The following is a 24,088-nucleotide window of genomic DNA, read 5'->3' on the forward strand; positions in this document are numbered from 1 at the left end:
GGTTATCAAAGTTGAGACCACTGTCCACCTGTGTCCCTAAGTCTCTTATCACACTTTCAGTGTTTAGTGTACTGCCACCTATGTGGTAATTCACGGGTACATGTTTTTTCCCAAAGGGGATAACTATACATTTCTTGGCATTGAGCTTGAGCCCATGGCTCTGGCATCAAGCATCTGTTTCTGTAAGGCCCTTTCGTAGAATATCCATATCATTTGGGGATTCAGTAATGGCTCCCAGTTTGCAGTCATCTGTGAACTTTGTTAGCCAGAGTCCCTTAGTGTTGGCCTGTACTTCAGAGAAGTAGATACCAAACAAGAGCAATCCTAGGACTGAACCCTGAGGTACTCCACATGTCACTGGTCTGGAGCTGGATTTGGAGTTGGCTACTTTTACAGTGTGGATTCTGTCAGTAAGCCAGTTAGCAACCCATCGAGTGACGTAGGGATTAATGCCCAGCTTAGTAAGTTTATCTATGATTCCAAAGTAGGGGATGGTGTCGAAGGCCTTGGCAAGGTCCAGATAGGCTGTGTGGACCACCTTACCCTTGTCCACGGCTCTGGAGACTGATTCGAAGAATTCAATCAGGTTCAGGAGACAAGATCGGCCCTTCACGAACCCAAACTGCATGGAGTCCAGTGTTTGAAGGTTGCCAATGTCTTTGTTTATAAGTTCCATGATAATACGTTCCATGGCCTTGCAGATCAGGCTCGTCAGACTAATGGGGCGGTAGTTCCCGGGATCCAAGGTGGATCTCCTCTTGTGGAGTGGGATAACTGCAGCTGTGTGCCACTCAGTGGGCACGAAGCCTGAAGTGAGGCTATGATTAAACATGACACTTAGGTGAGGTGCCAGTTCATTTTGTAGTTCATGTAGTACATAGCCTGGGATGTCGTTTGCTCCCATGGATGCTGTATTCTTAGCTTTGGAGAGTGTGTTTTTTTACCTGTGTGGCCGTTATTACTGGAATTTGGCAATCTTTCAGTATTGAGATGGGCCCTTTAAGGGGTGAGAGGGGGGTGAAGTTTGCACTGAATCGATCTGCCAGGATACTGGCAATATCCTTGGGATCAGTATATTTCATGCCATTCTGTTGTAGATCTGAGCATTGCCATTTAGATTCTTGACATAGCTATAGAATGCCTTGTGGTTGTTTTGGAATCTTTGGCAATTATGTATTATTATTTTCTCTTTCTCCTCTTTCTCTTACATCTACATATAAAAATATGTACTCTACCCCTAAAGGGTGCATTGCCATAATGCAACCTAAATGACTTGTCTAATTCACATAATACATATGTCTATATGTATCTATACGTTTATTCATGCAAATCCATGTTTACAGCTTTTCAGCTGCAAATGCTTGTATAAATATAGTCCATTTCAACATGATTTTATGATTGTACCAATGTGAATGAATTGTACCAGTGCGAATGTGTACCTTTATTCAATATGCTTTATAGTTCAATATGCTAATGTGCATCATTCTCTAGTAATGTACTACCAAAACAATCAAATAAGATTCCTAGTGAAGTCTTCCAAAGCTAACTACAAATCCAAAGTAGATTCCCTAAGGATAACCACAAGACGTTCTTTAGTTACATCCGTAACCTCGTAAGTAATGCCCAGATTTGTGCTGAATTCATAGTTAATGGTACTACATATATAGAACCTGTGGATATAGCAAAGCTGGCTGACAGGTTCAGTGAAAACTTCATTCTCCTGCCCCTGCCACATATACTCCAAAGCATCTCAAACACCTGTCCCATGCCTAGTATCTCCAAGGAGCAGGTCTCAAATGCCCTCTCCAAGGCCATAAACACATTCTTTATGGGACCAGACAACATCCCAGGCTGTGTTCTACATGGGTTAAAACAGGAATTAACATCACCACTCAGCATGCTTTTCACTCACAGCCTAAGGACAGGCTTCATCCCAGTGGAATGGAAAACAGCAACAGTCATCGCTTTGCACAAATGGGGTACATGCATTGACCCCGTGAACTACAGACCCATTAGCCTGACCAGCCTTATCTGCAAGGCCATGGAATGAATCATCATGGACCATATTAACAAAGATATAGGAAATCACCAAATGCTCGACCCCACCCAGTTTGGCTTTGTCAAGGGGAGATCATGCCTGTTAAACATGGTGGACTTCTTCAAGACAGTCACCAAAGCCCTAGATGAGGGCAAATCTGTGCATATGGCCTACCTAGACACAGCCAATACCTTTGACACGATCCTCCACTCAGGCATCATTGATAAACTCACACAGCTGGGTATGAACCCATATATTGTCAGATGGGTTGCAAACTGGCTCACTGACAGAACTCATATGGTCAAAATAGGGGATGCCACCTCCTCCAGCAGACCCATAATCAGTGGTGTTCCACAGGGATTGGTTTTGGGACCTCTACTATTCAGAATCTACTTCTCTGAACTGCAGGCAAAAACTAAAGGACTGCGGCTGTCAAAGTTTACTTATGACTGCAAAATGGGAGAGATCACTGAAATCCCTATTAATATCAACATCCTGCAAGAAAGCCTTACACAGACTAATGACTGATACCAAAGTCATGGCCTTAAACTTAATGCAAAAAAAATGCATTATCAACTCCTTTGGCAAGGGTGATGTTCCTGCAAACTAGCACATCAATAGCAATACCCTAAGATCTCAGTCAGTGGTGAGAGATCTGGACACACAGGTTGACAGCAACCTTAACTTTGATCGCCATGTCTCCACAGTGGTAAGAAGGCATTTTATATTGCTCATCTCATAAGTAAGGGCATTGCCTCCAGAAAAAAAAAAGAGGTTATAACCTCCCTGTACTCTTCCCTCATCAGGCCAATAATCTAATACAATACTCCCTTTGGTATGTACCTTTCCAAACACCTGCATGAAGAAAATTCAGGGTCTTCAAGATTTGTCTTATGCAGACAGACTGAAATCATTGTCACTTTACTCTGCCATACTGACTGCTCAGAGGCGACCTGTGCCTTGCATATAGAGCAATCTCTGACCCAGCTTTGATGGAAACGCTGCACATTTGCAAGTCAAATGGCACATAGGTTACTCACACAAAGGACCTTAACCTAGTATGTAACATCAACAGAACGTGCTGGAGAGAAAGATTTGTCTCACAGAGGTTAGTCCACTTTGGAACAAGCTTCCTATTCATGTTAAACTAAGCCTCTTGTTGCCCTATTTAAGCGCAATTTGGATGATTGGAAGGGTAACTGGAAATTCACCCGCCTGTGTCCCTCTTGGTCAGGGGCAATAGGTGCTGATTTTAGTGTCTGCTTGAACCAGACATCCTTGGGAAATTGGATTGAACTTGTCTAGACTTGTAAGGGCCCTGAGATCACTAGCCTAGTAACCTCATACGATCCTATGATCAAAGATGACACTAATATGTTTCTTGTATTACATTGTATCAGTGGAACTTCTCTCTCTCTGGCCCTCCTTTATAAAGGGATTCTGCACCAGCAGGACATCCCCAGCCAATGTACAGTACCTGCCAACTGTACAGATTTTCACAAAATGTCCAGATGTTTGCCTCATATTTTTGTCCGTTTTTCATAAAATTATGGATTTCTGGCAAATTAGTGGCAAATCATTAAAGATTAAAGTTAGAAAATAATGGCAGACATTTGAGTTTCAGACTTCATACCCTTCCAAAAATTCATGCCAATGCAAAACCTGTTATTTTATATAAGAGCAATATTTAAAAATTGTCCCTATTTTTGGGCCTTTGTCCCACTTTTATTTATGGCTTTTTGTCCAGATTTCTTGCTGTAAGAGTTTCAGAGGTATGACAGTCAACAAATAAAAATATATAAACAAACAAATAAATAAATAACGATAGACTGAACACACTGTAAATCTGTAGTAAAACATAATTTTGCTTGTTACTAAGATGTTCTAAAATTACTTAATGTCATAAATTCTATTTGTACTAACTTCACCTATTATATTGTCCAACTTAATATGTATTACAGTTATGGTCCTCTCCTGGCTAAGATTGAAATTGGCCCATTTTACGTTTTAGATCAGTGCTCTCTACCCCAGTCAGCAAATTAAAAAATAAAACCAGCTGGGTCCATTTCTGATGAGCATGTACCTATACCATGTACCAGAATACAGACCATGCAAGACTCAAATACTAGTGGACATGCAGTTAAATTTGTAAAGTTAGTCTAGAACAATAGCATCCCCTGCATCAGACTAAGAAAAAAGAAAGTTAAGAAAAGGAAGACACACACACATATGAAGTGGATTAACAAACAGAATGACACTTCTTGAACAAGGTATGGACACCTTAGAAGAAATCCCAAATGGAGGTGTTGAGACTAGAACAGCAGGTGAAACAGAAGTTGTAGATGCAACCATTAGCAGATGGAAAGCAGGAGTACTGGACCACAGAGGGGGTTCTTCTCAATAAACACACCTCAGCAGTTACTGGCGATCAGTATTGGATAAAGGTGTCACCTCTGGTTAACTTCAGTGGAGAAAACAGCTAGTTCGATCTCCCTAGTTTTGCTAATGTTTTAAGACTTTGCTATTCTTCTTAGATTTACCTTCCATTTGAAATAATCATTTGACATTTGCAATTCCTCCAGTTCTTCTGCACTGTGGAATACATCACTGGTAGACCTGAATTTATGTTCTTTTCGATCTCTGACATGGAAGTACATGAAAGCAGCCTACTGCCATAGGACAGGCACTTTCAAGACTTACATTGCTAGTGGAACATCCTCTCTTGTATTGACAGAAAGAACACTTATGTGCATTCTAGAACATGATAGCTATGAAATCCATTAATTACCAGCAATCAAAAATAACATTACATGACATTCACTGGGTGTGGTATTACAGAAGGCTGTCGCTCTAGTCCTGGAACATCAGAAACAGAGGCTGCTTTGAAAAATGCAAATACAATAAAGTCTCACTTAACCGGCACCCTTTGGGATTAGTAGATGCTGATTAAGTGTATGTTCCGGTTGCTTGAGATATGCTTTGCGATTTTTGATTGGCTCATATACCGGCATACAAGCCAATCAAAAATCGCAAAGCAGAGGCTCTTCTGTTCAATGTGGAACAGCGGGCTATTCCACAGTGAACAGAAGAGTCTTCCCTTTGGGATTTTTGATTGGCTCTTATGCTGACATACGAGCCAATCAAATGTCGGTTGCTTGAATGTGCCAGTTGTTTGAGTCCCAGATAACAGGGATTTTACTGTAACAAGACAATGTTATCATGGGGAAATGAAGAAGGTTGCCACTTTCAGGAAATAAACAAGTAGCTGTATGATAAACTGTAACAATTGAATAATAAAGTTACCAGCTACACCCCAGCATGAGATCTTAGTTGAAAAAAAGTGGCTTGATGGTCCCTGCTGACAATACTACTGTGGGACAACTGTGGGACAATAACAATATTAAGAACATGCAGTTCTATGTAAGATGAAAAGATGATAGTTTCCTCTAAATTAAATATATGGAAAGGGAAAGTTGCAAAAAAAAAAAAAAAGAAATCCCATTGTCTGGTTATATAAGCTCGTTGCTATAGCTTTCAATAACATTCATGGATGGAATGAAGCAGAAGTTCAACAAAAGAAAAAAAGAATGCGGAAGTTAAGGTCAAGCTGAATTTTCATTGAAATCTGAACAAATAATAACGGACAACTCTACCTTTTTTATGTTCATTGTGTACTGCTTCATGGCAATTTTCTCCACAGTGCTTTCAAAACCAAAAAAGGACCTAATATCTAAGGAGGCAGACTGTTCAAAACAGGTCCATTCTTCATTTTCTGGATGGACCTGGAAACAGAAAAATTCATAAATAAATGAATGAGTGTTGAAGGACCCTATGCACCATTAAAACAAACTGTCAGCAGAACTGATCATAACATGAGATAACTAATGAAAAATGACATACTACATCAGTATTAATGGCTAAAGAGACATTAAGATCCTGCAGAAATACAAATAGTGCATTCTTTGAAAATGTAAAATGTATTATTATTGTGTTACAAAACAATATTTAATATTGACATTATGCAGTACTAAACAAGATTGTGTAAGTGTTAACAAACGCTCCTCTCAGTAAAAGGTCATAGCTTCAGGACAGCAATGCAGACAATGATGCAGAGTGTTCAACTTGGAAGTTTGTTTTTTTGAAATGCAAGAGTACTGCTTCATATGTTTTATATGTTAATGTTCACTGAAAGTCATTATAATATATTAACGTAAAATTACTACTTATTATTAATTCCACAAAAGTTGTAACATTCAGTGTCAAAGACTTCTGTATAATAACTCCACTCAGCTTAAAAAAATTACCCTCAAAAACCTCAACAGATGTGACCAAAGTAAGGCCTGCTGATTGGTGTGTGTGTGTGTGTGTGTGTGTGTGTGTGTGTGTGTGTGTGTGTGTGTGTGTGTGTGTGTGTGTGTGTGTGTGTGTGTGTGTGTGTGTGTGTGTGTGTGTGTGTGTGTGTGTGTGTGTGTGTGTGTGCGTGTGTGTGTGTGAGCACTTCAGTGCGTATGCTCAGCCTACAGAGACCTTTCCACAAAACAGCCACACAATGATATCTATATATATCTATATCTGCATCTATAATATATATATATATATATATATATATATATATATATATATATATATACATATATAATTTCCTGACATACCACAGACATCTCAGAAAGCAGCTGCATGGTTACAAAATGATACCAGAGGTATAACATAGCTTATCTGAAACCCACAACTGCAAAAAGGCTTCTTATTTCTATGCTTTTTTGATTTGAGACAATATTATCACGCATTGCAATGGTTCATCTTTAGCGGCACTGTAAGTAAAGTGTAGTTTTGCAACCATAATAACCTGTACAGACACTCGAACACAGAGCACTTTATTTTATTTCTGATCCTCAAAGACCTTTTTCAGACCAGTACAGTAGTTACAATTCAGGGTAACCAATATAAAATGCTACAATACAAGTGACAATGAAAGAATAAAATAAAGGCAAATTACATACATGATCACAACAGCAAACAAAGACTACAAAGCAGCAGAAATTATAAAATCAGTGAAGTCCAATACTTAAAATCAATAACAAGCAAAAGTCTTCTTAAATATGGATCTATTTTTTTTTTCAATATGTAGTTTCATTAAAGGAGTTCTGTAGTCAAAGCTCCTGGGTCCTGAATTCTAATAAACACACAAACAAACAAATAAATACATAACATACAAAAAAATAGCAATTTAGCTACTGATCATAGCAAGTGCCATTTTGAGATCCACATAAGTATACACACGCTCTGCAGTGGATAAATCATGCTTACTATCTGTTTATACGTCCCCAAAAACAAAATATTACCATAAACTCCTACTCAAAATACTAAAACTCGCAGTTAATCTGCATCACAATCTCACAAAGTCTGGCAACATCCACCCTAACCCCGGTCCTGCCCCCACAGGTATGCCAACTCTTACTCCAATAATCCTACCAGCTTCCCTATGTCTAATAGGCCCCACAAGTCATTCCTAGCCTGTCATCTGAATATTAGAAGCCTAAACAATAAAATTCATGACCTGCATGCCCTCTTAGCTGTCTACTCCCCAGACATACTTTGTCTCACAGAAACCTGGCTGAAACCAGCAACTAAAGATAATGAGGTTACACCTCCAGGTTATCAGATACTTAGACAGGACAGAACTAAAAGGAAAGGCAGTGGAGTTGCTGTTCTATACAAATCAAATCTAAAAATCACTACAGATGTTCTATAACCACCCCAAGATAGCAACACAGAAATCCTAATTACCAAACTCCAAATCAATAAAAACAAATGCAGATACATTGTCTGTGTCTATATTTCCCCAGGTAAAAATACCATAGGTTCATAGGTTCATAGGTTCATACTAGGCTATCTGCCCAAGGGCATTTATAAGCCTAGCCCATAGTTATTTGGCTTTCGCCACCTCTTTAGTTTGAATAAAACTATGCCTATTATTTTGCTGTGCCTCTGTCAAGCAGTGACACTGAAGTAATCCCTGGGGTATATCTGCGATCCCCCATCCATTGGTCAAGATTCCTCTTGAACAAGGCCAGCGAGGTGCTCTGCCTCACATGTACCGGGATTTTGTTCCACAGCATAGAGTCTCTGGGTGATGAATCTGTCCCTCCAGCACGTTCTATTAATAACCGTGTCAAGGTTTAAGTCTCCGCCCTTGTGGTTCTGAGGGATCTAGATTTTTGAGGTGAAGCATATTCATCAAATCAGGGTTTGACATGGCCTTATATGTCAGGCACAGGTCACCTCTGAGCAAGCGGTATGAGACTGAATAGAGCTGGAGTTCTTTCAGTCGGGCAGCATAAGACATATTTTGAGACCCTTTATCCTTTTGGTGAGGAACTTTTGGGGCCTTTCCAGCTGCTGCAGGTGTCGGGTCAGATACATTCGAATGGGGCATTGTACTCAATCATAGGTCTAATGAGTGATGAGTACAGGGGACGATGACCTCCCTTGATCTAGATGTGAATCCCTTCATGATCAGGTGGGCAATGTAGAAGGTTTTCCTAACTACTTTAGCAACATGAGTGTCAAACGAAAGGCTACTGTCAACCTGGGTCCCCAGATCCCTGATGACTTCTTCTGTGCTCAGTGGATTGCCACTTATATGGTAGCTAGGGGTAACCTTGTTTTTCCCGAAGGGTATGACTATGCATTTCTTGGCATTTAACGTTAGGCCATGGCTCTGGCACCAGTTATCCGTTTCTGTGAGGCCCTTCTGAAGGATATCTGTGTCAGATGTGTTTTCGACTATGGCGCCCAGTTTGCAGTCATCTGCAAACTTTGTCAGCCATAACCCTCCTGTGTTTGCTTGTACTTCAGAAAAGTAGATGCCGAACAAGAGTGGACCCAGGACTGAGCCCTGTGGGACACCACTTGTGACAGGCTTTGAGTCTGCACCCTAGAAGACATCTTACAATGGTTATCTAATAACTACCCCCAAGAAACCATTGTTTTTGGGGACTTCACTATTGACTGGAACTCATGTTCCGCTGCTGCGCCACCACCCATATCAACCTGTATGGATTTTCTCAGGTGATTACTTCCCCCACCAGACTTAATAAAAACAATAATAAAGAAAGCACCCTAGATTGGATATCAACAGTCTTCCCGAATTATATAACTCTAGGACCCTACCTGATGACATAAGCAACCACTGCCTCACATATATAATTAAGCTCAAGACAGACAACTCCCAATTACCCTCCTTTAAAACAATAAAATCTACCAAAAACTTTAACCTCACCAACTTTCATAATGATCTCAAGGCTTGCAAATGGTCGCCCCTAAAGATACTCCCATTGGATGATGCAGTGGAATACTTAAATAACAGATTCCTTGCCATCCTCGACTCCCATGACCCCAGAACCAAAACAAAGTCAGCACCATGGCTGACAAAAGACACTAAATCTAAAATCATACTCAGAAACAACGCTTGGGCAACTGGCATGCCACCAAAGACCCTCAACACCATCTTAGTTATAGGCAACTAAGAAACAATACCAAAAAATCTATTATCCTAGACAAGAAAAACTACTACCACCATTTACAACAAAAACCATAACAATCCTCGAAAATTCTGGGCTGGATTAAATAAGCTACTTCACCCAGTACATACTCTTACCCCCTCTCTTCTAACCCCTAATAAGGAGTCACCAGAAAACACTGCAAACTCCTTCAATAGCTTCTTCACAGAACCATCAAGACCTTGGCCAGCCACCTTGTGCCCCCCTCTTCCTACCTGGACAATGAGAAACCTAACACCACCCCCTCCTTTAGCTTCTAACCTGTTCCTACCTCTCTCATCCGTTGTCTTATCAAAAAACTAAAGCCCACCACTCTAGCTGCTGACCTCCTCCCAGTAGAATACTTGCAAAAGGCTGCTGACATCATAGACTACCCAATTTCAATACTAATAAACAGAACATTATCCAAAGCCTCTGCCCATCAATTTGGAAAGTTTCTCATGTTATACCATTACATAAAGGTGGAAGCTCTACAGAACTATCCAATTACAGACCCATTACTATTCTATGTCCACTAGCTAAAATAATGGAAAAATGTATCCAGAAGCAACTTATGAACCACCTTGTAGAAGGCAAGCTACTGGCTGTATCTCAGCACGGCTTTAGACCTTTTCACAGCACCACCTCAGTTCTTCTCTCCTTCACCAATGTAATCAACCATAACCATAATAGTAGTCTACTCTCTTCTGCTCTCTTTCTTGATCTATCTAAGGCGTTCGACATGGTCAACCATCAGTTACTCCTACAGACCCTAACTAGCTTCTCCCTTGACTCCCACTCTCTACTATGGTTTCAGTCCTATCTATCTGGACGCCAACAGGCAGTCCTATGGCAAGAAAAGCTATCATCCTGTCTACCCATCTCCTTAGGAGTCCCTCAGGGCTCAATACTAGGACGCCTTTTATTCTCCATGTTTATTAATAACCTCTACACTGTTATTCCCAAGGCTACATGTATTCAGTATGCAGATGACTCCACGTTGATCTGCTTGACCTCCTCGCAACCTGATCTGCTTTCCTTAACCCAGAGCACCTTCAATACTGTTGAATATTGGCTCACTAATCACTGTCTGCTAGTAAACCCCCCAAAAAACTAAGCTGCTTCTCTTTGCACCCACTCATAGGTCCAACCCTCCAACCATGATAATTACATCTAACAACGGGACCATTATCTACCCTGATGCCCAAACCAAACTCCTGGGAGTTACAATAGACAATAATCTTACATATGATGCTCATATTAATCAAACCATCAAAACCATAAACAAAAAACTAGGATCACTTTATAAGCTTAGACCCTTCCTCACTCCTTTTGCCAGAACTTCCATTGCACGATGTCATCTTCTTTCCACCCTCCTTTATGCCTCCCCACTATTCACAGGCTTGCGTAGCACTGAAAGCAACAAATTATCCCATTGCTACAACCACATAGCTAGATTTGCCATGGGCTCATCCTATAGGACACACCACTGCCACAATCTAAATCTCCTAGGGTTGCTTGAACTTCCTACCCTTCTTCAGTTTACTCAGCTCACATTAGCCCATTAAGCCCTACACCACCCAGATAATATTCCATCCCTCAAAAACATTGTCACCCCATATAGTAATCACAGCAAACTCCGCTCATCCAATAGACTACTTATCCAAACAATCAAATCCAATAACTCAGCTGGTGAAGCCTTATTCGCCAACTCGATTGGCAAAATCTGGAATCAACTACCACCCGACCTCACTCTTAATTGTTCACTAACTCTATTCAAAGAAAATCTCAGAAAACATTTTAAATCACACTGGCTCTGTCCTTGCGCTAAACCTGACTAGCATCTTCTAACTGTCCCTAAGACTTCAACTCAACCATGTCCCAAAGACTCTAACTCAATTGGATAGTGTAGGCTAAAGGACTTAAAGAAGGAATGTATTATACTTATGTCCTACCATGTATAGTGTAAATACGTAAAACTACAGTTACTTATTCTTATGTCTTATGTACTCCTCTCACTGTTTGTCACAATGTACTGTATATATCAGAATTTGTTTTCTCCCAGGGCCTCCACTGAAAATGGACATGTATCCAGTCGGACTATCCCTGTCAACAAATGTAAAATAAATAAAATAAAAATCATATTTCCCACTGAATTTCCAATTACCTGCAATAAGGAGCAAACAGCCATTTAGAATTTTAAGAACATGACTACAACACAAAGGGTGCAATTTGACATTAAAAAATACACTTACAATTAGATGGACATTCACTGGGCATTAGTCTGGGCACTCAGAGCTCATTTTAGAAGTATTACAGCTAAAAATGCCCTTTTGTGGTAGGCAAAGAACAACTCAGCCCAGCAGCACATACTTTTTTTTTTCCCCTCTAAGGTCTAGGATTTCCACTTTGCAGGTATAGCCCAGGTGAAGAAATTTAAACATAAAAAAAAAAAACACAACTGATTCACAAAGACAGAGGAATCACAGAAGGTACAAAGTCCAGCACACAATATACTTTCCCATGGTGCTTACTGGAATATTCATGTTGTCTTAAGTATTAAAAATTCATAATACTTATTAATGCTTAGCGTCACACTATCTTCCAAATGCCAGCAATAGTTTTCAGTCTCGAAATATACACTGGCTGGTCCAAAGGCCCTTTTTAAACATGACCCAGGCCTGCAGGTAACTGCAACAATGGAGACAAAAAGGGGGCAGAGTATCCCATTGTTGCACATTATGTGGCAAGTAATTCAGTTTTATAGGGAGCAGTATCACATTGTTGCACATCATGTGGCAAGTAATTCAGTTTTATAGGGGTCAGTATCACATTGTTGCACATTATGTGGCAAGTAATTCAGTTTTATAGGGGGCAGTATCACATTGTTGTACATTATGTGGCAAGTAATTCAGTTTTAAAGGGGACAGTATCGCATTGTTGCACATTATGTGGCAAGTAATTCAGTTTTATAGGGGGCAGTATCACATTGTTGTACATTATCTGGCAAGTAATTCAGTTTTATAGGGGGCAGTATCACATTGTTGTACATTATGTGGCAAGTAATTCAGTTTTACAGGGGGCAGTATCACATTGTTGTACATTATGTGGCAAGTAATTCAGTTTTATAGGGGACAGTATCGCATTATTGCACATTATGTGGCAAGTAATTCAGTTTTATAGGGGGCAGTATCACATTGTTGTACATTATGTGGCAAGTAATTCAGTTTTATAGGGGGCAGTATCACATAGTTGTACATTATGTGGCAAGTAATTCAGTTTTATAGGGGGCAGTATTGCATTGTTGCACATTATGTGGCAAGTAATTCAGTTTTATAGGGGGCAGTATCACATTGTTGTACATTATGTGGCAAGTAATTCAGTTTTATAGGGGGCAGTATCACATTGTTGCACATTATGTGGCAAGTAATTCAGTTTTATAGGGGGAAGTATCACATTGTTGTACACTATGTGGCAAGTAATTCAGTTTTATAAGTTACATATACAAAAGCACATAAAGTCCAGTTGTGTAAGTAAACCTACCACAACAGTGGATATTCTCACAGACCACAGTTGCAGTAGCCTAAACTGGGTTATATCCTGCTAAGTTTATGGCCAACTGGCCAGTTTTTTGTTTTAGGGCATCTTCCACATACTCTAACTGCTAGGAGTTCAAGCACAGCTCCATATAAAAGGCAGTCGGGTGCCAAAAGTTTCAAAGCTCTCTTGCCCTAAGAAGACAGACAGACAATAGTAATGAAAGGAAAAAGGCTAGAAAAGTAATACACAAGGATATATGCATACGTGTGTGTGTGTGTGTGTGTGTGTGTGTGTGTGTGTGTGTGTGTGTGTGTGTGTGTGTGTGTGTGTGTGTGTGTGTTTATGTACGTGTATATGTGTGTGTGTGTGTGTATATATATATATATATATATATATATATATATATATATGGACAGAAAATTCAAATACTGAATTCCATTTAACTGAGACCACAATACCTAATTTTTCAAAATACTGAAAGCTCATTTGACTGACTCTCAATAAACAGAAAGCTTACAATGCTGAATTTCAAAATACTGAATTTTAAGCCATAGACATGCACACTTACAACACCACTTACAACACCAAGGACTAACTCTTTCCAAAACTTAAATAGTATTTACTTACCCTCTTAACAGAAACCGGACAATATAAAATCAAACGAGCTGAGGGGCTGCACCACTCACACCCCCAACTATATATATATACTAACTCCAGGATCACACTACAGTGGGGAAAAAGGCATATAACTTTTACTTACCTTGCATTACTGCACACACTGCCACTACTGCTGTGAGCACATGAAACATCCACCATATTACTTAGATACTTCCCATAAAAATGTAAAGAGACATAGCCACATTTATAAACACTACAACACTACTTTCTACTATTGGTATTCTGACAGTCGGCACTTTAACTTACAGTAATGTCTTTTATTACAAGCAAGTCACAGGTAAAGAGAAACGCATGTCACATCTACGGCTTAAAATTCAGTATTGTGAAATTCAGCATTGTAAGCTTTCAGTATAATAATACTCAGTCAAATGAGTTTTCAGTATTTTGAAAATTAGATATTGTGGGCTCAGTCAAATGAAATTCAGTATTTTGAATTTTCAGTCATGTGAAGTAGACCTATAGGAAGACTGAATACTATCAGCACTATAGTTGGTAGATTGTCGACATGTGCATGATCACACAATATTCCGGGTAAGATAATATGCATTCTCACCAATACTGAGAGATAATTAACAGAGGGTTGGGAGAGGTACAGGGTGGTGTCAAAAATATTATTTTTTGTTTATTTTTTAATGTTTTAATGTTTTATTTTTGCATGCACTGAGACTGCTGACATTTGCAATTTCAACTTTTCTTTACTGATGTTGTGAATGTCAGGTCAGTGTTTGGGTTGTTCAATCATAACAAGTATGTCTGTGTGTGTGTGCGTGTGTGTGTGTGTGTGTGTGTGTGTGTGTGTGTGTGTGTGTGTGTGTGTGTGTGTGTGTGTGCGCGTGTGTGTAAGCATACACATACATGCACCCTGGAAATACAAAAAGCAACTGAAGACTGGGGATACAGGGAGGCGGCAGCAAAAGTGACCTATTCTGCTGTCCACTGTTATGGTAAGCTTACTTACATAACTGTACTGTGTTCAGCATTAGTTTGCAGTAGCCTAAGCTATTGGGGTAGATTACCATAGGTTATTGGGAGAAGGAAGTAAATTAAGAATCCAGAAGCCCCTGGATAATGGACCTAGCAAAACCTGATCTGTACCTGGAAGTATGATATGAGGACTAAGCTGCTGCTTGTACAGTACTGCTAGAGTCCATGCCTTTCCAGAAAGCCACAGAAAACACCAAAGCCATGGTGGAATGGGCCTTAACCCTGCCTATAAGTGCCTTCCTATAATGAGAATAACAAATTGCCTGCTTTGACACAGGCTATCCTTTTCTCTTACCTTCTTAACAGACAAACAGCTGATCAGCTTTCCTGAAGGACTGAGTTTCATATTGGTAATACCTGGACTGCCTATGGACATCCAGAGTGTGACAAATTCTTGTCTCTCTTCTTTTGTGGTTCTGGAAAGGAAACATGGATATTAATAGACTGACTAAAGGTAACGCTAAGACCACTTTAGGCATAAAAGAATGATTTATTCTAAAAGAAACCCTGTCCTTATGAAAATTAGGTAGAGTTGAGTCACTAGAAGAGCTTGTAACTCAGATATTCCTCTAACAGAACTTATCACAATAAGTAAAATGGTCTTCCATGTTAAAAACTTGAAATCAGCCTGATGAATTTGTTCAAATGGAAAAAGAGTAAGCTTCTCAAGCACAAAATTCAGATCTCTAAGAGAAGCCAGTTGTTTTCTAGGCGGACAGAGATGTAAAACCCCTGTCTATAACTGCTTGATTTGGGAACAGGAACTGGAACGATTAAACATATATATGATTTTGTAGTAGCAGGTTTTTAGCTTCCTTCAGTACCTGCTGCATGTCCTAAAAAAACACCTAACCAAATTATACCATGGGATATGGACAGACAAATCCAGACTTGTGTGAATAAATCGGGGGGTTGGTGACGTAATTCCCCTTGGTCAGTTTCAAAAGAAGTGATACCTATTGATGCCTAGGCCTAAAGGGGGGGCACCACTATTATCTTTGGGGAGTCTTTGTGGATCTTTATAAGAATCCTGGAAATCAGTGGAAAGGGTGGAAAGGTATATCTCTAGGAATAACAGAACATCTGTTTCCAGGCCTGTTTGGAATGAATCTTGGAAGAAATTTTCTTTAACTGTTTGTTCTGAGAAGAGGCAAACAGATCTACCTGAGGTGCTCCCTAACAGTTAGATCAGTTTCTAGAAGGTCTTGCCTTGTCTGATACAAACTATTGCTCTGCTGGAATGCATGAAGACTAAAGAGTCAAACTCAGCTGATTTGCTACCTCCCAGGCTATCACAGCAACTCTGCAAAGGGAATAAATATGATAGCCCACTGTCTATAAATACTTGCAGAGGTCCTGGAGGCCGCAGATGATTTAAGGCTTTCAAAGAATTTATTACTGCCATAGTCTCTCTGAATTTATATACTTTTGTCTTTGCTCTTTGTTCCATAAATTTTGAACTTTTACACCTGCTGAAACTAATACCCATACAAAGTCCATTGTGACAGATTGAAGAGGAGGAAGAAGGGAGAATGGGAAACATGGATTCCAACAGAACTGACCTACCTGCCATAGAACCTCCCTTCTTACAAACCCCAAAAAAGGGATCAGAAAAGATAAACTATGCAGATGTTGAGTCCAGACTGACCAAAGGTAACACTGAATTTTTTTTCTGTGAAGTTCGGTGAGGAAAATGATGAAAATCCTAGAAGCCACATATCCCCAAATCCTGAGAAATTCCTTCACAAATATCAGATTTTGATTGGAAAAGATCTTTTGATATAATTCAACTTTGTCGTGAGGAAGAAAAGCTCTTCCCAGGGCAGAATCTGGCATATATCCCAGGAAAATTATTCTGTGAGAAGGGATGAGAGAAAATTTCTGAGTACACCTGAAACCCCATATTGAGTAGCTGATTCTGAACTCTCACTAATGGCTTTTGGGCAACTGGGAAAATAATTTGCAAATATAAGACAAGGTTCTAAATTAGAAAAGATGTGCATGTCTTGAAGTATGCAATAAGAAATTACTGAAAGCAGAGGCTTTGCAAATAACCTATGAAAAACAGATAGTCCAAAGGGCAACACAGAGAACGTATAGTGTAAGCCAGACATGGAAAAATTAAAACAATGTCTGAAATGTTTGCCAATGGAAATGTGATGGTATGCATCTTTTAAGTCTAGCTTTACTATGAAAGTTAGTAGAGGGACAACAAGTTACAAGATCTGAAGGGATACGATCTTGAACTTTGTGACCTTGACAAAGAGATTTTTTTGGCACCAGAAAAATCTGTGAATAAAAACATTTTCCCATCTGGCAGACAGTCAGGTACAGGTTCTAAGTCCTCATGAGATAACATTTGTTCCAGAACTGTATGAAACAGTGATATTTGTTTTACTGGGCAAGGAGGAATCCCCTGCAAAAGAGGGAGGGACTAGAGAAACTAGTGGTCTCAAAACTTCGTTGATGCCCAAACTGAACTTCCTTATCCTGTGGAGAATTTAAAATCTTAGAGTTAACATCTTCAGGAAGATTTTGAGAATTTAAGCAAGTATAACCCTGTTGAATGAGATTCAAACCAATTTGTCTGCAATGACTGGGTGCTCCACAGGAAAATGCAGAATCAGGGAGGAGAGAGATTACCAGGGTTTTGGAATATTCTTGACTTGAGGCATTCCCTTTCTTTTTGGAGCCTCATTGCCATTTCTTTTTAAAATCCTGTTCTTGTTGGCACCTTGCTGCTTAGACTACATTTTACAAAATGGAGCTGAGGTGGAAGAAAAAATGTTATTTACCTTGAAAAATAAGGTTGGAAGATGTGAGTCACTGTTTGAATCCAGTTTCCCCTTTCATCAAATCTTTTAAGAACCTTAGCGCAGAGGGTCGACTAGAACTTCCTTGTCCAGGGGAGAATTAAAACCTTAGACTTAACATCTTCAGAAAGATTTTGAGAATTTAACCAAGCAGTTCTGGAGACAGGAATTTTTAACAACATAAGAAGCAGATAAAAGAGAGACATTCAAAGAAATTTTCACCTCAGAAAAGAGGAGGCTAACAGTTAACGTTTTCATGTTCTGAAAAGGCAGAAGTAAAAATATGCGAGCCTGACAGTTTAAAATTCTGAAAACTAAAGTTGCATTTTCTTATTAAATTTGTGAAAAACTTTCCCATTCTTGTCAGAGGGAATGGGATTCGCATTAGCCATTTGTCTATCAGAAGATATGCTCATTTTAGATTAAGTTTCAGAAAAAAAATAGATGGAGGGAAATCTGTAGGAACACTTTCCTCAGAATCAGAATCTTTAGTATGCAAAGAAAGCCTTGAAGCACAACATTTTCCCTCTAATCCCTGCTCTTCTGACTGAGTCAGAAAGAGAAGGAAATTGTATTATTTTTGTTTCTGAAGAGGAATTAGCAAAGTAAAAGCAGAAATCAGTTCCCGGGCAAGTCCCAGAAATTTTTTTCTTATCACAGAAATGCAAATAGGAGAAACCAAATGTTTAACTTTTTGTTTTCTTTTTCAAGGAAACTCCCTGGAAAAAGACTGATCCAAGAACTGTAAATCGGTTACAAGTGGAGTTCCCCAGGGCTCAGTCCTAGGACCCCTCCTATTCGGCATATACTTCTCAGAGGTACAGGCAAGCACAGGAGGACTATGACTGACCAAGTTTGCACACGACTGCAAACTAGGGGCTATAATTGACTCTCTGGCTGACACAGACATCCTCCAAAAGGGTTTCACTGAGACGGATACCTGGTGTCAAAATCATGGCCTCAAGCTAAATGCCAAAAAGTGCATAGTCATCCCCTTTGGAAAAAACAAAGTACCCACAAACTAACACATAGGTGGTAGTCCCCTAAATACGGAAGACGTAATAAGGGATCTGGGGACCCAAGTAGATAGTAATCTCATCTTTGATAATCACATTGCCAAAGTGGTTAGAAAATCCTTCTACGTGGCTCACAATCACAAAAGGGTTCGCATCCAGATCAAAAGAGGTCATTGTGCCCCTCTACTCATCACTCATCAGACCCATCATAGAGTACAAAGCCCCATTTGGGATGCACCTTAAAAGACACCTGCAACAGCTGGAAAGACCACAGAAGTACCTCACCAAGAGGATCACTGGCCTCAAACAGATGCCCTATGCAGCTCGACTGAAGAAATTACAGCTGTACTCGGTTGCATACCACCTACTCAGAGGTGATCTCTGCCTGACATGCAAGGCCATGTCCAACCCAGAATTGATGGACATGCTCCACCTAAAGAAAACCTTATCCCCGTGAGCCACATGCTCTAGGGATTTAAATCTCACCACAACAACAAATAGGACATGCTGGAGGGATAGATTCCTGTCCCAGAGACTTCCCATGCTTTGGAACAAGATCCCAATCTACATTAGGCAGAGCTCCTCGCTAACACTCTTCAAGAGAAACCTTGACGAGATGATGGTAAACAGAAAGTTTACCCCGGGGATCACTTCAGTGGCTCTGCTGGACCAAGGCACAGGGAACTAATCTAAGGGGGCGGCGAAAGCCAACACATTCTGGCTAGGCTTATAAATGCCTTCAGGCAGATAGCCTAGTACCTACCTATGAACCTATGAACCTATAAGAAAGTTACCATTTCCTGGGCTCAGGCTCCCTTTCCCAGCTATGCAGTAGACATTCACCCACCCCTTTCATTGAGACAGACAAAAAAGGTTCTTCCCTTGCCCACAGAGAGCATCATTACAGTTGAAGAGGATGTATTTAGACCCCAGTCCTTAGTGGCTGTAGGGGCTACACTAGAGAAGCCAGGGGAAATCGATGAATGGTCCTAAGAACTATGACCAGCCACAGCAGAGTCAACCATCAATGGCTGATGCATAGAAAAAGCAGGCCTGACACCAAAAGACTTCCTAACAACTTTTTTCTTCTTCCAGACAGGAAAGGAAGAACCAATGAAACTGTTAAGTTCTGCTGCTCCAAACAAGAAGGAAGAGTTGAAGACATGTAGTGTTGCTTGTAAGAGTTAATTAACCTAGCTCCAGTCAAAAAATTCATTATGAGCTAAAAGACAAACAGACAGTCCCCCAACATATAAATTCTATAACCTTTTGTTAAAGAAAGTTAAAAAAAACAGATTTTATCTCCAACAGTTCACACAAGCATTCACAATAGTAAAATTCCCTAGAACAAAATGATAGTTCAAACAAGGTAAGTTTCCTAGCCTAAAACATATAATTTGCACAAAAAACTACTAGTTTTCCTCAGAAAAGTCAAACAGTGGAAAGTTTTCCTCTCTGCAGAAGACTTATCTGCCTAGCCATGAAGGATTGCTAGTTGACTGTCTGTTCTACAAAGCCCACTGAAGGAGAGTACTTTGCCAGCAAGAATGCTCTGAAGCTTTTGGTGGTCTAACTTTTATATGGAGCTCTGCTTGAGTTCCTGGCAGTTAGAGCATGTAGAAAGTGCCGTAAAGCTTTGGACAGCTGGCCAGTTGTTCACAGCCTTGGCAGGATATAACTCCAAGTAGCTTAAACTACTGCCATAGCTTAGGCAAATGCAACAATGATCTAATGTTGAACATCAGATAAATTATCTATCACAGTCATAGGCCAACACAAGGTATCCAGATATTTATATACTCTGTCTCTCTCACACATGCACACAAACATTGTGTGTGTGTGTGTGTGTGTGTGTGTGTGTGTGTGTGTATGTGTATAAATACATACATAAATATATATACACGCACACACACACACATATATATATATATATATATATATATATATACATACACACACACACACACACACAAATATATAAATATACATATATGCATGCACACACACATTGCAAATGCATGTACATGCATAGACACACACATTGCAGATGCATGCATATGCATAGACACACACATTGCATATGCATGATACATACATACATACATAAAAAATATATATATATATATATATATATATATATACACACACACACACACACACACACACATACATATATATATATATATATATATATATATATATATATATATATATAAACAACAGGGAACTTCATCAGAATAAAATCCTTCAGGCATATCCACAATTTATAATACAATTAATTAAGTCATCTGACCCCAATAACTAATCATTATAAAATTCCCGTGTTAAAACAACTTTATTTAATAAATACGTCACAATACATACAAAAACACATAATGAACTTCACATTAACCCTAAGGAATTCATTTTTTTTTAATACAGCTGATAGACAATGTTCACTAAATAGATACAAAAGCTATTGCTGAAAAAATGATGCTATGGAGTTACCAATAAGTGCTCAGTCACCTCTGAATACGGAAAAGTTAATCCAACCAAATGAAACAGCTTCACCTCCGATAAAAACAGCTCCACACCATCACAAAAGCATTTCCACAATGCCAAGATAAAAATTGATACTTTATTTGCAAGAAATTGCAAAAGCCAACGCCACTACAGAGAAACGGTTAAGCACTTTCACCCATATGATATGGGCTTCTTCAGAACACCATATCTATTCCAAAGACGCCTTATAAAACTTTTTTGGCGCCAAAATCTACTAGTTCAAACATTTCCGTTCTTATGAATTAAGCAATATTACCTATCTAAATACATCACCCTGCCTATAAAAAGGCATATGCTCAGAATCCTAAGAATACATATGAAGAGCTAATAAAAACTAATAAAAACACGTGGCTCTATAAAATACTGGCACTATTACTTATAATATTTTATTGGAATACGTGCCACTATTGAATGTACTCTGCAATCGTTACTATGTTTCCACCCAGCATGAAACTATAACAACAGTAACTGTTGCAAAAAATTAGCAACATTCAGCTGTTTCCTAAAAACTACTTATTAAATAAAAAAAACACTACTTATTAAATAAAAAATTGTGCAATGACATTGTGATGCTATTATAAACTTACTTAAATGTGCGTGAAGTCAATGACTATATTCACGCATCACTCTATATATAAAGTTTGTATAAAAAACATGTAAAAATGTACGAATCTAGTTGTCGTTTTTCTAAGCATAACAGTATTTAACAATTTTATTGATTAGTTGCTGTTGACCTTAGTTGATATCAAACAGTAACTAAAAGTAGATATTTGCCCATATTGTATACATACAATGACGATACCTCCTAAAATTTCCTAACATATGCTTTCTCTCAATTGATGAAAGGCTAGACTTTGTGAACCAATATTAATAAAATAAAATAAAATATGAATATACAACTACCTGTATGTGTGTGTGTGTATGTGTGTAACTTATTCATCTCCAAAACAAAAGGGACATTAAGAATGATCACTATAAGGAACATAAAAAAATGGACATAAAAAATGGTCCTAACTCTTTTCCAATATAGGCTTACAAGATATATAATCATTAAGCCCTGGGGGTGAGGTGGTGTCAAGATATAACTGCCACCAAGTCTCCCTATAACTTAATAAACTCTTATAGTCCCTACCTCGAGGATCATTCTTAATGGTGTCTAATATAGCAAATTTAAATTGATGTGTCTGACCTTTCATTTCTATGTGCCTATATAAAGCACTTGTAGGATCCCTCTTCCTTATATTGTACAAGTGCTCATATATACGTTTTTTTAGGCACCTCTCAGTCTTCTCAACATAATAACCTGTGCATTCCTTGCACATTGCTATATATATATATATATATATATATATATATATATATATATATATATATATATCACCATTTTAGCATTACAATTCCCTTTAACAAATTTAAGTTTGGGTTTGAATGAATTTTGTATTACTATTTCCTTTTTATCTGTATGACAACATTGGTTACACGGACCACATTTTGTAGGGTACTGTGTTCTTTCACTGCTATTATCATTTCTTGTTGATCTGTATTGTTCTAAATAGCCTTTAATATTCTTTCCCATCTTAAATACTGTTCCTGGTTTACTACCTATAATTTCAGAGAGACTTGTATCACTAGTGGTCAAATACCAGTAGTTCATAATGATTCCAATAACATCATTAACAATTGGACTATATAATGTAATAAAAGATCTCTGATGATGGTCCGTCCCTTTCAGTTCCCTATTGGTGTAATTAGTAGACTTGGTTACTAAGTTGTTATCCATGCCAGATCCTAAGAGTGGTTTGTATTTATTACCCCATTCTTGTAACACATATTTATCCACCTCATTCAACATTTTTTGTGGGTATCCTCTCTCATAAAACATATTATTAATAAGTCTGATTTCTTCTACTAAAGTATTATAATCTGATGTCATACGTGAAGCTCTTATACATTGTCCTTTATATATGCTGTGTTTTAACTTAGAAGGGTGAAAACTACTATATTCAAGGTAATCATTAGAGAAAGTATCTTTCCTATAAATTTTGGAATACAAACACCCTTCATGTTTATATACATATGTATCTAAATAAGCGATACCCTCCATACTTTGAGAATATGCAAATTTGAGAAAGTCACTGCTATTATTCAAAAATTTAATAAATTTGTCCAATTTGTCCATACTAGAATTCCACAATATGTAAATTTCATCTAAAAATCTCGAATAATGAAAAATATCAGAGAAGTGTGAGCTAGGGAATAAGATGTTGTCTTCCCAGTCAAGCATCACCAGGTTGGCAAATATGAGGGCACACACTGCTCCCATAGCTACCCCCCTGGTTTGCCTGAAGTGCTCACCCTCATAATATATAAAGTTGTTATCTAATACTATATTCATTAATTCCATGAGTAGACTGACTTCTTCCCATTTTATATCCGAATGCTTCATAATGCTGTTACAAAAAGCTTCAAGTCCAGCCTGTTTGGGAATACATAAAAAGAGATTGATGACGTCTATGGTTACAAATATAAAGCTATTATTCCAAGACTGAGTGGGATATTTTCTCAAAAATTCCCACGAATCTTTAACCATATGAGGAATTTTATTATATATATGTTTCAATCTGACGTCTATAAGTTTGCCCATCGGAAAAGTTTTGGACTTACTGTGTTCTGAAGAAGCCCATATCATATGGGTGAAAGCGCTTAACTGTTTCTCTGTAGTGGCGTTGGCTTTTGTAATTTCTTGCAAATAAAGCATCAATTTTTATCTTGGCATTGTGGAAATGCTTTTGTGACGGTGTGGAGCTGTTTTTATCAAAGGTGAAGCTGTTTCATTTGGTTGGATTAACTTTTCCGTATACGGAGGTGACTGAGCACTTATTAGTAACTCTGTAGCATAATTTTTTAGCGATAGACAATGTTCCATTGAGACCTTTG

The 24,088-nt window shown here is 38.6% G+C and overlaps 1 protein-coding gene across 3 annotated transcripts in view; it reads right to left on the reverse strand.

The window, feature by feature from the left end:
- Positions 1-24,088, reverse strand: part of LOC122816582 (SEC14-like protein 5) — a 1,360,693-nt gene that overhangs the window by 611,059 nt on the left and 725,546 nt on the right. For all 3 annotated transcript variants that reach the window (XM_044089470.1, XM_044089469.1, XM_044089471.1), the window contains exon 5: positions 5,692-5,820. In XM_044089470.1, the coding sequence (XP_043945405.1) occupies positions 5,692-5,820 (129 nt within the window). The remainder of the gene's footprint in view (positions 1-5,691; positions 5,821-24,088) is intronic.

The sequence above is a fragment of the Protopterus annectens genome, chromosome 12.part0 (genome assembly GCF_019279795.1).
Source record: "Protopterus annectens isolate FY-2018-M chromosome 12.part0, PAN1.0, whole genome shotgun sequence".
Taxonomy (NCBI): domain Eukaryota; kingdom Metazoa; phylum Chordata; order Ceratodontiformes; family Protopteridae; genus Protopterus; species Protopterus annectens.